The 16,782-nt window shown below is 43.8% G+C and overlaps 1 protein-coding gene across 2 annotated transcripts in view; it reads left to right on the forward strand.

The window, feature by feature from the left end:
• Window positions 1–463: 463 nt before the first annotated feature.
• VKORC1L1 (vitamin K epoxide reductase complex subunit 1L1) overlaps window positions 464–16,782 on the forward strand; it is a 96,336-nt gene continuing 80,017 nt past the window's right edge. The window contains exon 1 of one of the 2 annotated variants that reach the window (XM_077482269.1): window positions 464–812. In XM_077482269.1, the coding sequence (XP_077338395.1) occupies window positions 622–812 (191 nt within the window). In that variant the 5' untranslated portion in view covers window positions 464–621. The remainder of the gene's footprint in view (window positions 813–16,782) is intronic. The other variant, XM_077482268.1, reaches the window with a different exon arrangement.

Raw genomic sequence — 16,782 nt, forward strand, 5'->3', positions numbered from 1 at the left:
CTGGATGGGGGTACCATTGATCTAGGGATCTGGCAATCTACTGGACCCCTTTAAAACAAATAGAAAAACAACACACATACAGGGCATTTGCCAGGCTAAAAGCATCACTGATGCATCAAAACACATGAAAGAAAGCATGCTGAAGCGGTAGGCTCTTTAATGTGTGTTGGAGTGGAAGCAAGTATAAATGAGCTAAACTCTATCAGTGTCACAGCTTGTCCCCAGTCTCAGACAACTCCTATTATACGTCTACTGTGGTACTTTATCACCATTTATTTCTAAGCTTCACACACCCCTTCCCACTCATGGAGTCTCCCACCTCTAACAACCACGTCACTACCACTCTTAGTGACCTCACAGAAACCTCCTTCCCTGATTGGTTCGCTTCCGTAGAGGCACGCCCCCGAATTCCACGCCCACCCAGACGGAGCAGCCCCTCAAACTCTCGTTTGACGTCACGGAACACTCTCCCTCGGATTGGTTCCCTTTAGAACAGGGCCCCGCCCGAGCTCCCCGCCAGGCCCCTTTGTCCACTCGCCTGAGGGAACGTCACTGCTGCGGCTGGAGCGAGCGCTGAGTGTATCTCGCTCCCGCGCGAGATTAGAGCAGGCCGGGGTTAAGATGGCGGCGCCCGTGCTCCGAGTGTCTGTGCCGCGGTGGGAAAGCGGGGCCCGGTACGCGGTGTGCGTCCTCGGCATCGTCCTGGCCCTCTATGCCTTCCACGTGGAGAGGGAGAAGGAGAGGGACCCCGCTTACCAGGCCATGTGTGACATCAGCGAGTGGGTGCGCTGCTCCACTGTCCTCTCCTCCAGGTACCGGCCGGGGAGTATAGTGAGGGGTATGGGCTGACTGAGCACACACCTCCCTGGGAAGGAGGAGAACTCCCCACACACAGTCCTATGTGAGGTGCCGGGCTCCTCCATAGATGGACTGCTGGGTAGGGCTGGGGCCACGTAGCACTGATTGGTGTCAGCCTGTGTCATAGTGATTAGGACCTGTCCTCTGCACTCCCTACTAAGGGAGGACAGATCTATGTGTGCCCCCAGCACCATGCACACATTTCACCCACATTCCACACATTGCTCCTTATGTGTCATCCACCGCTGGCATTAAAAAGCTGCCAGGCTGGTTTGGGCAGGGGGCCATTGACAACCACACCTGCGCTGCCTGATCATTTCAGGTGGCTGAATTCCTATACAAGTGCAGCATCTCCTCACTTAGAGGAGGGGATCCCTGGGCAACGAGCTGACTGCTCATTGTTTACAAGCGGCTGCACCTGTCACCATAGACACTAATGCACTGTAGCCTAGACCAGCCTCACATATCCAATAGTTGTGATCTGTCCTGCAATACATAGAGCCAATGTTGGCCAATTCCTCATTAACCTGGGTGAAATGTAAGCATTTCCTGGCCTGATCCCATTCATACATGGTGCATTCTGTGCACGTTTCCCACGCTGTGTTTAAGGCTGTTTCACACTGGGATTCGCACAGGTACATGCGCTGCGATTTCAGCTTGTTCATTTTGAATGGGCTGAAATTGCACTGCATTTAAAGCAATGCATACATTACTTTTGTAAACTTGCAGCTGCATCCTATAGTACTACTACATGAAGGGGTATATACATCTTTATTGAAGTAGTACTAAAGGCTTAGACTTTTGTTTTTTGCATGGATATACTGTAATCATTTTTTTACTTTGATATTTTTATTTTGTGTAAATGCAAAGCCAATGATAGTAAAAAAAAAAGTACATCAAGCATCAAATACATTAAATATGCACAGTACTGGTAAATGTTTTGTAATGCCTTAGGCTGCATTCACACCTAAGCATATTGTTTTGAATTTTTTTTTTTTATTGGTGTTAATCTGCCTAAAAAGAAGCCTGTGTTTTTTTTTTTTTTTTTTTTTTTTTTTTTTTTTTTTAGCTTCAGGCATTTTGCTTAAGGTGTCAGAACGCTCAGATGTGAACAGGGGCCATTGAAATGAACGGGATTTTGCTTGTTGGGTGTTTGGGAACTTTTGAGACAAGTGTTTTTTACGAGCTGAAAATGCTCAGCCTTATAATTTTTGTAATGTGCTGGGCAAACGGTTGGCTCTATAAAACCTGTATTATAACCCCTTCCTGCCAGGCGTACGCAGATATGCGTATTCGGCTTTCGGGTGTTATACCGGGATGATGCCTGCCGTTATAGGCATCATCCCGATACCATTGTTTAGACTGGGTGATTGGCTTTCCAGGTTTAGCAACTGCCGCACGGCTGGTATACCAGAGGAGCAGAAGGGGATGCCCCCCTTCTTCCCGGGCCTCCCGTTGCACCGGAAGGCCCGACCGAACATCCGCCGCTTCCGGATGAAGCCGGAAACAACTTAGTTCCAGTCTCCTGGATGTAAACACAGAAGTGACGTCACTTCCTGTTTACTCGGCTGCTAATGGCGCTGGATTTAAAAAAAATATATACATTATTCAGATACACCATTTTCTGTGATCTGAATACTTTGAAGTGCAAAGGAAGGATTGGAGGTCTTTTAGACCCCCAATACTTCCATAAAGAGTACCTGTCACCACCTATTAATGTCACAAGGGATGTTTACATTCCTTGTGACAGCAATGAAAGTGATACATTTTTTTTTTTTTTTTTTTTTTAAACTCAGTTTAATAATATAAAAATAAGGGGGGGACAATTTTTTCAAAGCGCCCCCGTCGCCGCAAGCTCGCGCAGCAAAGAAAACGCATATGTAAACGGTGTTCAAGTAACACGTGAGGTATCGCTGCGATTGACAGAGCGAGAGCAATAATTCTAGCACTAGACCTCCTCTGTAACTCTAACCTGGTAACCGTCAAAAAATAACTAAACATATTAAAGCATCGCCTGTGGAGATTTTTAGGTACCAAAGTTTGTCGCCATTCCACGAGTGCGTGCAATTATAAAGTATGACATGTTTGGTATCTACTCGGCGTAACGTTTTTCACATTATAGAAAAAAATTGGGATAGCTGTACTGTATTTTATTTTAATTCGTGAAAGTGTCCCTTTCCCAAAAAGTTGCGTTTAAAACACCGCTGCACAAATACCATGTGACATAAAATATTGCAACAATCGCCTTTTTAGTCTCTAGATTCTTGGAGAGATAGCTATGTATGTATGTATATATATGTGTGTGTGTATATGTATATGTGTGTGTGTGTGTGTGTGTGTATATATATATATATATATATATATATATATATATATATATATATATATATATATATATATATATATATATATATAATATATATATTTTTTTTTTAACTTGTAAACACCAAATGTCAGAAATAGGCTTAGTTGTGAAAGGGATACCTCCAGTCTATATTGGCCTCTGTTTTCAGATGCTGATCTTCCCTGCACAGAGCCCTTAACCACTTCCAGCCCAAGGACATCATATGACGTGATTGACTGTCAGTGGGGATATCTGATGGCTTCATTCAGATATAATTTTCTGCTGGCGATTTTTGTGCACCGTAAGAACGATCAGAGCAGCAGTTCAGCTGCTTGATCGTTTTTGCAGGCGACGTATTTGTGCAGTCAATTTTATTTTTGTGTGTTATTTATATATATATATATATATATATATAATTTCTCAATCACACACTTTATTTTTTATTGTTATTACGAGGGATGTAAACATCCCTTGTAATAGTGCATGACAGGTCCTCTAAGACCCCACATCTCTCCTCCAGACTGAGATCATAACGTCACGGCCGGGCCTTTAAGTCATAGAGATTGCTGAGGCTTGTATGTCCCTTGGCTTTCTCTATGGCTTTGCCTTGGCGAATTCCTTCTCCAGCTCGCCAATTGTTATATATATAATCTGGGTGATACCTGTAGCTGCAGGTATCATTCAGATATTGCCACTGAAAGCCAAGTGTTTAAAGGACACATGACTCAAAAAATAAATAAAAATAAAGCTCCAAAAACCATTCTGAGGTGTTTTCTATTTCAATTGAGAGGGTTGTTTTTGAGGCACTTTTTTTCTAGCTCTAAAGATACATGCTGAGGTTTTTTACCACACTGCCAGTGCACCAGTGATTTTAATGAGCCTTTTAAAGCCTTTTTGATGAGCTTTTCAGGCAGGTGTTTGTGTTTTTTTTTTTATTTTATTTTTTTTATATGCCAAATGGCTTGAAAAACTCCTCCAGTGTGAAAGGGGTCTTAGAATCACTTTAACCATTTCAGCCCCAGAAGATTTGGCTACTGAATGACAGGGCCATTGTTTGTGATTTGGCACTGCGTCGCTTTAACTGACAATTGCGCGACGCTGCACCCAAACAAAATTTACGTCCTCCCCCCCACAAATAGAGCTTTCTTTTGGTGGTATTTGATCGCTTCTGCGGTTTTTATTTTTTGTGCTATAAACAAAAAGAGCATCAATTTTGAAAAACACTATTTTGTACTTTTTGCTATAATAGCCCCCCCTTTTATTTTTTTTCCCCCTAAATTTAGGCCGATATGTATTTAACATAAGTTTTTTTTTTTTTTTTTTTTTTTTTTAACAAAAATAAGCGTATATTGGTTTTTCGCAAAAGTTATAGCGTCTACAAAATGGGGGATTGATTTATAGTATTTTTAATTGGCAGGGAAGGGGTTAACACTAGGGGGAGATCAAGGGGTTAACTGTGTTCCCTAGCGTGTTTATAACTGAAGGGGGAGGGGACTGACTAGAGTAAGTGAAGGATCATGGTTCCTAGTTAATAAGAGTGACAGATCGTGTGTTCCTCTCAGAACAGGGAAGTGTGTGTTTACACACACTCGTCCCTGTTCTGTCTCTTGCACTTGTGGAATCGCGCTGAGCTGACCTGTGGCAGTAAAATTATAGTGGCTGGTCTGCAAGCGGTTAAAGTAGTTATAAAGCTTTACGTGTGTTTTTGTTTAAAAAAATAAATAAAACATGACTATACTTGCCTGCTCTGTGCGATGGTTTTGCACAGAGTAGCCCCGATTCTCCTCTTCGGGGGTCCCCTGCCAGAGATCCAGACCCCTTATCAGGTTCCCGTAGAGAGAACCACGTTCCCGAGTCCCGCTGCGTCTATTGACAGACAGAGCACGACTTGGCCCCACTCTGGTGTCACTGGTTTTTATTGACGGCATCAGGAGCCAATTGCTCCCATGTGTATCAGTCTGCCTAATGAGAGAGATGGTGGTGGGGGCTGCTAGTGCACATCTATGAGCTCAGGTAAGGAAAAGGGTGGGAAGGCTGCTGATTTTTCAGCTTGGTGCATAGAATGCATTAAGGTGAAAAACCTTAGAGGAAGTAAAGGCAGTTAAAAAAAAAAAAAAAAAAAATGCAACCTGCAAGGCAAAGGCATAATGAGCTAGTATGCATGGCAATCTACGGCACATGCGCCGTAGACAGCGGTGGCTGTCTTTTTTTTTTTTTTTGGAAAATATCTCCTAAACAGTATAGGTTTAGGAGATATTTCTTGGACCTACAGGTAAACCTTAATCTAGGCTTACCTGTAGGTCAAAGTGGTTTGTAAGGGTTTACAACTACTTTAAGGCTTTAGAACCACTTTTAAACGACTTCCTTCTCGCCAGGACTACATGTCCTATGAGGCATTGCTCCTCTTACGTTCTCAGGCGCTTGCTGACATGTATTGAACGATGTACTGAGCTGTATGTGTGTGGTACTGTTTCCTGCAATGTAAACAAATGCATTCTGTATGCAGGTCAACTAATCAGTAATGGAAGTAGTTGACAACTATTTTAATTGGTAGTAATCGATTATGTTAATTGGTTGTATCTCTAATCCGTTAACTGTTCTCTTCTGTGAAGCAGTTGTGGTTCCATAAACAGCTGATGGGGGACTTGCTCTCTGTTGAAGGGAATTCCTCCCTTTACCCAGTTGTCACTGAAATAGTTGCCCTAATTGAAAGCTGATTCACCTCTTTTTGGTGACGTTTCTAAAATTTTTGAAATTCCCATCGCCCAGTGAATTGTCATTGGGACCCCCAGCAGAGACGGCAATAAAAACTAGAAAGTGCTTCTCTACTCCTATCCAAAAGTTTTTTTGCTTTATGTTATTTACAGTGTTAAATATAAGAAATATAAAAAAATCCTACTATATTCCTGCTGTAAAGATTTACAAAGTGTTTCCTATTGGCAGTTTTGTCTATAAGCCTTTTTTTGTTTTTTTGCTGTATCGTACAGGGCATGTTTTTGGTCAGCACCTTGAAATATGAAGGCAATGGAACATTCTAAGAGCCAGGCAACTAGAATTAGAAAGGTCAGAAGAGCCTGCCTTTATATTTCTCATGACTTTTTATTTTTTATTTTTTTTTATTTTGCAAGATTTTCCAGACTGTGGGAAATGAACTGTTTTTTTTCCTCAGAGTACTGACAGAAGTGCCCCGGCTGGTTTCTGGGGTGTAACATTTTGGTGGGGATGTGGAGCATCCCTCTCCTGTTATATATTCTTGATGCATTCATTTGCCGTAAGTACACCCTAATTTTAAAATAAAAATGTATGCTTTTACTTTGTAAGTAGTATATTTGCTTTATTGTCTTAACTCTGACACCAACATAACCATTACAGCAAGGGAGTTAATAGCTGAAATCTTTGGAAGTGAGCAAGTGATATTTAGGGAGTCGCCTCTTTAATTCTGTTTCAAATTACTTTGGAGGACTTGCACTATTATAGTGGAGCTTGTCGATTAGCTCTAAACTAGTCTTCCTCAACCAGGGTTCTGTGGAATCTCAAGATACCTCTGTAGATTGTTTGAGATTAAAGTAGAGTTCCATCCAAAAGTGTAACTTTGGATTAAAGACTTCTGACCCAGTTCTCCCAGGTGAAGTGCTCCTCTTCATCTCCCCCCCTCCCTTCTATTATTCTAGGACATGTGAAAGTTTATTTTAAGGGCTACAGGGTGTTTTTATTATGTTGGTACAAAGATTAAGGGCTTACCCTACATGGGGGGAAGCGCAAAAAACGTGCTGGGGGGGGGGGGTGGGAAGGCCTTGTTGCAGGGAGGAGATGGAGGTTTAGTACATAGTTCCATAGTTTAGTACAGCGGCTCTGACCGGAAAAACACTCAATGTGTACCAGGCTTTAGTGTTGAGAGTAGTGATTAGTGCTGCCAACTATAAACCCAACAGGGTGGTTATACTGAAGTGGATAAAAAAAATACACTTCAGTAGAAGCAGCCTTCCCATAAATGTGTAGAAAGTTCAGCAGCAACCAGCTGAATTCCAATCTGTCTGATCGGCTTAAAGTGATTGTAAAGTCTTTTATATATAATTTTTTTTTTTTTTTTTTTAAATTAGCATGTTTTATACTTGCCTCCTCTTTGCAGTTTTTGCACAGAGCAGCCCGAATCCTCCTCTTGTTGGGTCCATCTTTGTTGCTACTGGCCCCTCCCTTCTATCGAGTGCACAATCAGCCAGCAGCTCTGTGTATCTACAGAGACATGGAGCCCCAACCTGGCCCTGCCCCCTTACTCTCGATTGGCTGGCTGGCTGGCTGGCTGACTGACTGACAGCCATGGGGAGCCAGTGGTGCCACTGCTGATCAGGAGTGTCCTGGATGGCTTAGACCAGTGATGGCGAACCTTGGCACCCCAGATGTTTTGGAACTACATTTCCCATGATGCTCATGCACTCTGCATTGTAGTTGAGCATCATGGGAAATGTAGTTCCAAAACATTTGGGGTGCCAATGTTCGCTATCACTGGCTTAGACATTCGTGGATATCACCGGAGAGAGAAGAGGCTAGGGTAAGTAATTCGGGGATGCTGGGGCGCCTGCTACACACAGGTGTGTGTGTGTGTGTGTGTGTGTGTGTGTTTGTTTTTTATTTTTTGCATAGATTGCATTAAGATAAACCATCTGACTTTTCAACTCCAAGTGTTAACATAAACCTTTGCATAAAGTTGTATTTCACAATCCTTTTATTGATCAGTATATCTTACAATTGTTCAAAATCATCCGTCCAAAAGGTTGGTTTACTGTTCTCTGTGTGCCACGTCCACATACAAAATCAGTTAAGCTTATCAGAGCATGCTTTCCTTCCCATGATCTCACCTGAGTCATACTTTCATGTTTTATTGTTATGTAGTTCTTTCTATTTATTTCTAGTAATAACTCATATTCCTAGAGCTGAGGTCAGTTTTATTTTTTGCCTTGTGACCCTTTTCTGTATATACTGTAATGTCTGTCATTTTGAAAACGCACTAATGAATATGAAACATCAAACTGTCCCTTAAGATGTTGTTTTTCAAAATCCCCCATTTTCCATACAGAGAAAAAAAAGGTAGAAAAATACAAAAAAAGCTTTATCCATACAAGGAAAATGCCCCCCTTTCCATTACCATCATTTATTTATTAGTACTCTATTAAAAGCCTAGTATTTGCTAAAGTGGATATTTCTACAAAAGCGCCAACACTTAAACTTTCTGTTACATGGCTGATGTCTTGCGCACACATAATCTTAGCATGATAGTATGATATACTGGGACAAATGGCTGTGTACATCCATGACTGTAGGAGAGGCTCTTTTTAACCACCTATCTAGTATAATTTTTAAGCCCATTTGAAATTATTATTAAATCCTTATTGGAGCATGTGGCAGGGCTGCCCTCTCTTTCCCCCCCCCCCCCCCCTTTGTCATTGTCGCAGAACACCTAGCCTGTGCCACACGTCAGAATGCCTCTATCCACAGTATCCAAACACCCTCCTCCCACAGCAAGCTATCCCTATATGCTGACGACCTCCTGGTCTATCTACAACACACACACACACACAACACACACACACACACACACACACACACACACACACACACACACACTACCTGTTTGGTTCTTTTAGTAACTTGAAACTTAACCAAAACGGAAGCTCTCAACATCGCCCTCCCTCTACAATGTCCTTATTAAGATCAAATTTCTCTTTCCAATGGCAAACAAAAGGAATATCTTACCTAGGGGTTACTATCCCCTACTCTCCCGAATAGGAAAAGATTTGCAAGAGTGGGGAGGATCCCCCATACCATGGTTCAGGCGGATCAATACTCTTAAAATGGACACTCTGCCCAAACTTTTGTACCTCTTCCAAAAAATCCCCATTATAGTCCCCAAATCCTCCTTCACCTCCCTACACTCCCTGGCTATTAGATCCATGGGTTACCTAAGGTAAAATAGACTGCTCACCCTTCTGAAGTTGCGGGGCTGGTCTCCCTGACTTCGAGACCCACTATAAAGCCACCCACATGGCACACATTCTGGAATGGTTTCCTCGTCCCTTCCTGAAGGCGTCCGTCTCGGTAGAGCAAGACTTGGTACCTGTGGACCTCCGCACTCTTATGGGGGTACAAAAATGACTATGCCCATCTACCGGCTCTCTCACCACTAACACTCGCCTCTTAGACTTTGGTATTACAGGAGCTTGTGCTCCATTCTGTCCTCCGACCCATCCCTTTTGACTTCTGTTTGACAACCCTGCTTTCCACCAGGGTGTGGGAGCCATGACATTGGGGCCCTTTAAATGTCCCGATTGGCCTTAAGCACTCCTTTGTACACCCTCTACAGGGGACACTGGCTACATCAGCGGGATCCTGCGACTGGCTCACTGCCCTGCACTTATCCACATTCTCTAAACGCCTACACACTTCTTCCCAAATACACCGCTCCCGTACCGGCTCTTACACATGATCACTTGTCACCTTACACCAGGATGTGGTCTGCGGGTTTCGGAGAGGACATCTCCAGACCGGACTGGCAGACCTTGTTCCATTTTACTCACAAGTCAACAGTATCCTGCTACACTCAGGAAAATAACTGCAGGAGTCTGTCCAGGTGGTACAGGGACCCCCCTCCACCCTCCACATACACAACATTTTCCCATCCACTTCAGCCTCCTGTTGGTGTTGTAACTCCTCTACAGGGACCGGTCTACACGTCTGGTGGGAATGTGAGTAGATCTGCCCCTTCTGGACCCAGTTATTTGGATGTTATAATAGCATTTCTTCATAAATTTTATCGACCTCCCCAAAGATTGCTCTCCTTTTCAATACTCCCCAGGTCTATAACGGCACAGAAACTGAACCTCCTTTTTCTTTTTTTTTTGTTTTGTTTTCAGCGAGACATCTCATTCCATCATATTGGACAACATCACTCCTCCCTTGTCACTTTAGCTCTCGATTATGAATGACACCATGAGAATGGAGGAGATGTTGGCTCTTGATAATGACACTTATAAGTACAAGGTGCTGTGGTCTATTTGGCTCCGCTTCTCTGCCTCCGATAACCCTGATCGGTTCGACAGTATGTTTGAGGTTATCTTGACATGCAACCTAATCACGGGGTGCACTGGAATACACACCGACTGGTCCCCCACCCTCTACCCTAACATCTACTTCTCTATGCAAATGTCTCCTAAGCAGCCTTTTCCCTCTGTGACCTTCTCCCTCCCTCCCTCCCCCTTTATTTCTTTCTCATTTCACGTACCCCTCTGGGTCACCTCTCCTCCCTCCTTACTTTTTTTTTTTTTTTTTTTCTAAAACGTACACATGGTTTTTCGTAATTGACATCAAGGCTCCTCAGCTGGAATTACTCCTTGTAACAGAGGACGGTCTTTCACCCTAGCGCAACAATGTTTGAGGATAGGAGTCAAACTGTGGGTGATAGCCATTGGGCTGACTCGTTACCCATGTTTACTTTTGACTGTCTCTGGATTGTTTAATTTTTTTTTGTGGTATTTTTTATTTTTTTCCCCCAATGTTGTTCACTGTGAAATTGATGCATATATTTTCAACAAATCCTTATTGGAACTTTGGATTAAACCCAAGAACAAAATTTTCTCGAAGTATGACTCGTTCCTTTCCCCCCCCCCCCCCCCCCCCAGGTACTCCACTGATGATGCAACGTTTGTACGGCATGATTTAAGTCAGCAAAAATAACTACTTTTTGAACGTCTAATTTCTCCACATTAAATATTTCAATAGATGTATGTCCTAGTTATAATTTAGAAATATGTTTAAAGGCCCATACACACGATCTGACTTTTTGACAACAAACGTGTAAATTTGCTGTTTTGGAGCAACATCCGACCGTGTGTACGCTCCATCGGACAAACTTTTTTTGGTTTTCATCTGACTTTTGTTGCCTGTTGAACGGACAAACTTTCTGGCAACAAAAGTCACATGGAGCAAAGTCTGATCGTGTTTACAGAAAACCATAGGACTTTTGTACAAAGTACAAACACGCATGCTCAGAACCAATGCAAAAGATCAGACAATACAGAAGTTGACCAAAGGTGGCGGTAAAGAGCAGAAAAACCACGTGATTTGGTGAAAGTTGGCTGAAAAAGTCCTGCTGTGTGTATGCAATACAAGTTCAGTGCCAACTCCCTTTGTACAAAAATCCAAGGGAAAGTTTGTACAAAGTCCTATCGTGTGTATGAGGCTTTACACTCACTGCAGAGTTGGAGCACAGAGCTCCATGAAATCTGTTAGCTGATTGGATGGAAGTGACACACCACCATATAACAGGCTTATAAAGAACAGTGCTGAGTCACCTGCTGTGTACTGGAGGGGTGGGGGCAGGCTGTCCCCCAGGAAACTGAGGTTGTCGCCTTAAGACCCCTTTCACATTGGAGGCATTTTTCAGGTGCTTTACCGCTAAAAATAGCACCTGTAAAGCACCTCATCTGCAAACCCAGTGTGAAAGCCTGATTGCTTTCACACTGGGGCGCTGCGCTGGCAGAATGTCAAAAAAAGACAGCTTTTTGGAGGCACTTTGAGAGCATTATATACACCGCTCCTAAAACGCTTCTAAAATGGCGGTAAAGAGGCCCTAAATCTAGCAGCGCGTTAACACCGCCGCCACCGTGCTGTCAGTGTGAAAGGGCTCTTAGCGTTTTATCAATGACTTGTACAAATAGAAGAGAGATCAGAGAGAAACCAGACTTGGTGCTTTGGATTCAGGCTAGTACACACTATAAAGTAGGGGTCTCCAAACTTTATGAACAAAGGGCCAGTTTACTGTAATTTAGACTTAAAGGGGGCTGGTCTATGGCCAGTTGGGAGTAGAGCATCCCCCTGGCATCAATGAGAGTAAAGAATGTCCCATCATTGGTACTTGGGGAGGAATATTGCTCCATTGTTGGTATTGGGGGAACCAATGGTGCCCCATTATCAGGAGAAAGAATAGTGCCCCATTGTTGGGGTCAGTGTTAGGAATAGTGCCCTATTGGTATTAGTGATGGGAATTATGCCCCAGTGTTTGGGTAGAAGGAATAGTGCCATGTATCAATGGGAGGAGTAGTGTCCCAAGGGCCTGATAAAGGCAAGCAAAGGGCCACCGTTTGAAGACCACTGCTATAGAGAGATGTGCTTTGTTCACTTTTCATGCCTGAGGTTTACAACCACTTTAATTGTTTCCCAAGTAAAAAAAATTTTTCAGATGGCCCAGCTTTGCCACTGCTTTTCCTCCAATTTTAAATTCTGAGTAGTTATTACCTAGCATGCAAGCAAATGAGAGCCTAATAACAATAAATATGTACTTTTCCTGCATGTATTTGTAAAATGTGTAGTGCTATCCCTTTTTAAGATTAATGGATATAACACATGCAATGCAGACACACACAGCAGACTCCACATCTCAATAGAAACTTGGTGATAGTTTACAATCCCCCCCCCCCCCCCCCCAAAAAACTGAGCTTCTCAGGGCAAGTCTGATTGGATACAGGGTGAGTTTCCCCATAGCTAGAGAACTGACCACGGTGTGTACTGCATAGTGTGGTCAGTTTTTAAAAGGAAAGCAAAGGGATTAGCAGGAACACCTGGGATTTAACACAAAGGAAGCAATACAAAGAACGGGATACTTTATTTTTATTTTTTATTTTCTTTTGCATTTTACAGATACATGGTACAGCAAGCACTTATCAGGAATATGAACTGTTGGGGTAGCAAACTTTAAATTCACCATCCTGATTGTGAAATATTAAACGTTTTTCCCTGAAGAGGTAATTTCTGCTGAAACGTGCGTAGAGTGGGCCATGTGATCTAAGGTCACAGTGTGTGTGTGTGCGCGCACTGTATGGGGGAATAGGATGAGCTTTATTTCTTTTGCTTCTTTGTGTACATTATGTTTACGATTCATTTGGATTAATTTTATGGAGTTGCTCTATGTATGGCCTTTTTCTTTGATGCAATACATGAATGGTCTCGGAATGGAAGAGGAATAACCTGAGGCTGTTGGTATGATTTCCTTGCCTTGTGACTAGAGGTCGACCGATATGGGTTTTTTTCTGGCCGATACCGATATTTAGAAATCGCCACGGCTGATGGCTGATATATGATGCCGATTTCTTTTTTTTTTTTTTTTTTTTATTTCCCCCCCCCAATATTCCTCATCTCATATCATCTAACAGTTAGACACCTTTCCTACTGGGACATTTTTCAGGCGCTTTAAAATAGCGCCTGTAAAGTGCCTGCAAAACGGCTCCCCTGCAGTCTGTGTGGAAGCCCCGAGTGCTTTCACACTGAGGAGATGCGCTAGCAGGACGTTAAAAAAAAGTCCTGCAAGCAGCATCTTTCGAGTGGTGTATACTGCTCCTCCACCACTCCTGCCCATTGAAATGAATGGGCACCGCTGCCGAAGCACCTGCAATGCGATTTGGCAGCGGCGCTTCACGGGCACATTTAACCCCTTCCCGGGCCGCTAGCTGGATTATAAGTGCCCCGCTAAAATGACTGTAAAGCGCCACTAAAACTGGCAGCGTTTTACCGTCAACGCCTGCTCGCTCCAGTGTGAAAGCAGCCTTAAGTGATACAGAAAATTTCTTACATTTATTAAACAAAACAAACATCCAAACAGTTCACTTGTATGTATAATTTAGAATGATAGATGGATATAAATATATAATTTTTTTTATATTGCACAAAAACAGGTAATCAAAACTTTTGGATGAAAAAAAAATGGGCTAACTTTACTTTTTTATTTTTTTTTATAAATCTGTTTATTTTTTCCAAAAAAAATTGAGTTTGAAAGACCGCTGCGCAAATACCGTCTGACATAAAATATTGCAACAACCACTATTTTATTCCCTAGGATCTCTGCTAAAAAAATATATATAAGTTTTGGGGGTTCTAAGTGAATTTCTAGCAGAAAATACAGGATTTTTATTTGTAAGCATCAAGTGTCAAAAAAGATTTAGTCTTTAACCACTTGCTTACTGGGCACTTAAACCCCCCTCAGTCCCAGACCAATTTTCAGCTTTCAGCGCTGATGCACTTTGAGTGACAATTGCGCGGGCATACAACACTGTACCCAAATGAAATTTTTATCATTTTTTTCCCACAAATAGAGCTTTCTTTTGGTGGTATTTAGTTACAGCTCGGAGTTTTATTTTTTGCTAAACAAACAAAAAAAGATGCAAAAAAAAAAAAAAAAAAAATCATGTTTTAATAGTTTGTTATAAAATTTTGCAAACGGGTCATTTTTCTCCTTCATTGAAATGGGCTGCATTGGTGGGCACTGATGGGCTGCATTGGTGGGCACTGATGGGCTGCATTGGTGGGCACTGATGGGCTGCATTGGTGGGCACTGATGGGCTGCATTGGTGGGCACTGATGGGCTGCATTGGTGGGCACTGATGGGCTGCATTGGTGGGCACTGATGGGCTGCATTGGTGGGCACTGATGGGCTGCATTGGTGGGCACTGATGGGCTGCATTGGTGGGCACTGATGGGCTGCATTGGTGGGCACTGATGGGCTGCACTGGTGGGCACTGATGGGCAAAGATGGGCACAGATAAGATGGCACGGATGGGTGGCACGGATGGGCACTGATAGGTACCACAGATAGATGGCACTGATGGGCGGCACTGCTGGGCACTGATGGGCGGCACTGCTGGGCACTGATGGGCGGCACTGCTGGGCACTGATGGGCGGCACTGCTGGGCACTGATGGGCGGCACTGCTGGGCACTGATGGGCGGCACTGCGGTGCAGCACCTTTGAGGCAGATTTTGGGTGGCACTGTGGGTGGCACTGTGGGTGGCACTGCTGGGTGGCACTGTGGGTGGCACTGCTGGGTGGCACTGTGGGCACTGCTGGGTGGCACTGTGGGCACTGCTGGGTGGCACTGTGGGCACTGCTGGGTGGCACTGTGGGCACTGCTGGGTGGCACTGTGGGCACTATGGGCACTGCTGGGTGGCACTGACAGGGGGGCACTTACTTTATTTCAGGATGGCACTGCGGGTGGCAGGTGGGCACTGGCAGGGGGCAGGTGTCCGCTTGAATTGTTGGCCGTGATCGGGACTGATGTCCCGAACACGGCCGCCGGCGATCGGCTTTTTTTTTTTCTCCTCGCGCTGTCAGCGCGAGGAGGAATACTAGCCGATTACCGGCTCCGTTTTATCACATGATCAGCTGTCATTGGCTGACAGCTGATCACGTGATAAGGGGTCGGGATCGACCCCTTACACGGATCGGTGATCAGGCGAGTCTCACGGACTCGCCGATCACAGAGCGCGCCGCGCGCGCCCCTCAGGGGGCACGCAGGCCGCTCGTAACCGGGACGACGTCAATAGACGTAGTCCCGGCAATCTAGGTCCGCGCTAATGCCGTCATTCGGCAATAGCGCGGATCCCAAGTGGTTAACCACTTGCTTACTGGGCACTTAAACACCCTTCCTGACCAGACCAATTTTCAGCTTTTGGTGCTCACACTTTGAATGACAATTACTCAGTCATGCAACACTGTACCCAAATAAATCTTGTGTCCTTTTTTTCCCACAAATAGAGCTTTCTTTTGGTGGTATTTGATCACCTCTGGGGTTTTTATTTTTTGCGCTATAAATGAAAAAAGACCGAAAATTTTGAAAAAAAACGCATATTTCTTTGTTTCTGTGATAAAATTTTGCAAATTATATATTTTTTTTCATAAATTTTGGCCGCAATTTATACTGCTACATATCTTTGGTAAAAATAACCCAAATTAGTGGATATTATTTGGTCTTTGTGAAAGTTAGAGTCTATAAGCTGTGGTGCGAATCGCACAAAATTGATCACACCTGATGTACTGGTGGCCTATCATTTCTTGTGACCCGAACAAGTCAGGAAAGTACAAATACCCCCCAAATGACCCCTTTTTTGAAAGTAGACATTCCAAGCTATTTACTAAGATGCATGGTGAGGTTTTTGATGTTGTCATCTTTTTCCCACAATTCTTGGCAAAATGAAGATTTTTTTTTTTTTTTTTTTTTTCTCACAAAATTTTCAATGTAACAGGTTATTTCTCTCACATGGCATGTGTATACCACAAATGACACCCCAAAATACGTTCTGCTACTCCTGAGTATTACGATGCCAAATGTGTGAGACTTTTACACAGCCTGGCCACATGCAGAGGCCCAATATTGAAATAGCACCATCAGGCGTTCTAGGAGCATAAATTACACATTTCATTTCTCAACCACCTATTCAATTTTTGAAGGCCCTGGAGCACCAGGACAATGGAAATGCCCACAAAGTGACCCCACGTGGCACTGACCCCACGTGGCGCTGGCGGGTGGCACTGAGGCTGGCACTGGTGGCGGCGCTGGGGCTGACGGCGCTGGCGGGTGGCGCTGGGGCTGACACACAGATCGCTCTCCCTCCTCACACGCTGTCTCTGTGTGAGGAGGGAGAGACACGGCAATGGGAGATGATCTCATATGTTTACATATGAAATCATCTCCCATTGGCAGCTGCGATCGCGCTGTGAACGGCCGCTTTGATTGGCCGTTCACGGCGATCTGTATTTGC

This window comes from Lithobates pipiens, unplaced genomic scaffold, assembly GCF_037356315.1.
Source record: "Lithobates pipiens isolate NorthernLeopardFrog02 unplaced genomic scaffold, aLitPip1_a1.2 Scaffold_16, whole genome shotgun sequence".
Classification (NCBI taxonomy): Eukaryota; Metazoa; Chordata; class Amphibia; order Anura; family Ranidae; genus Lithobates; species Lithobates pipiens.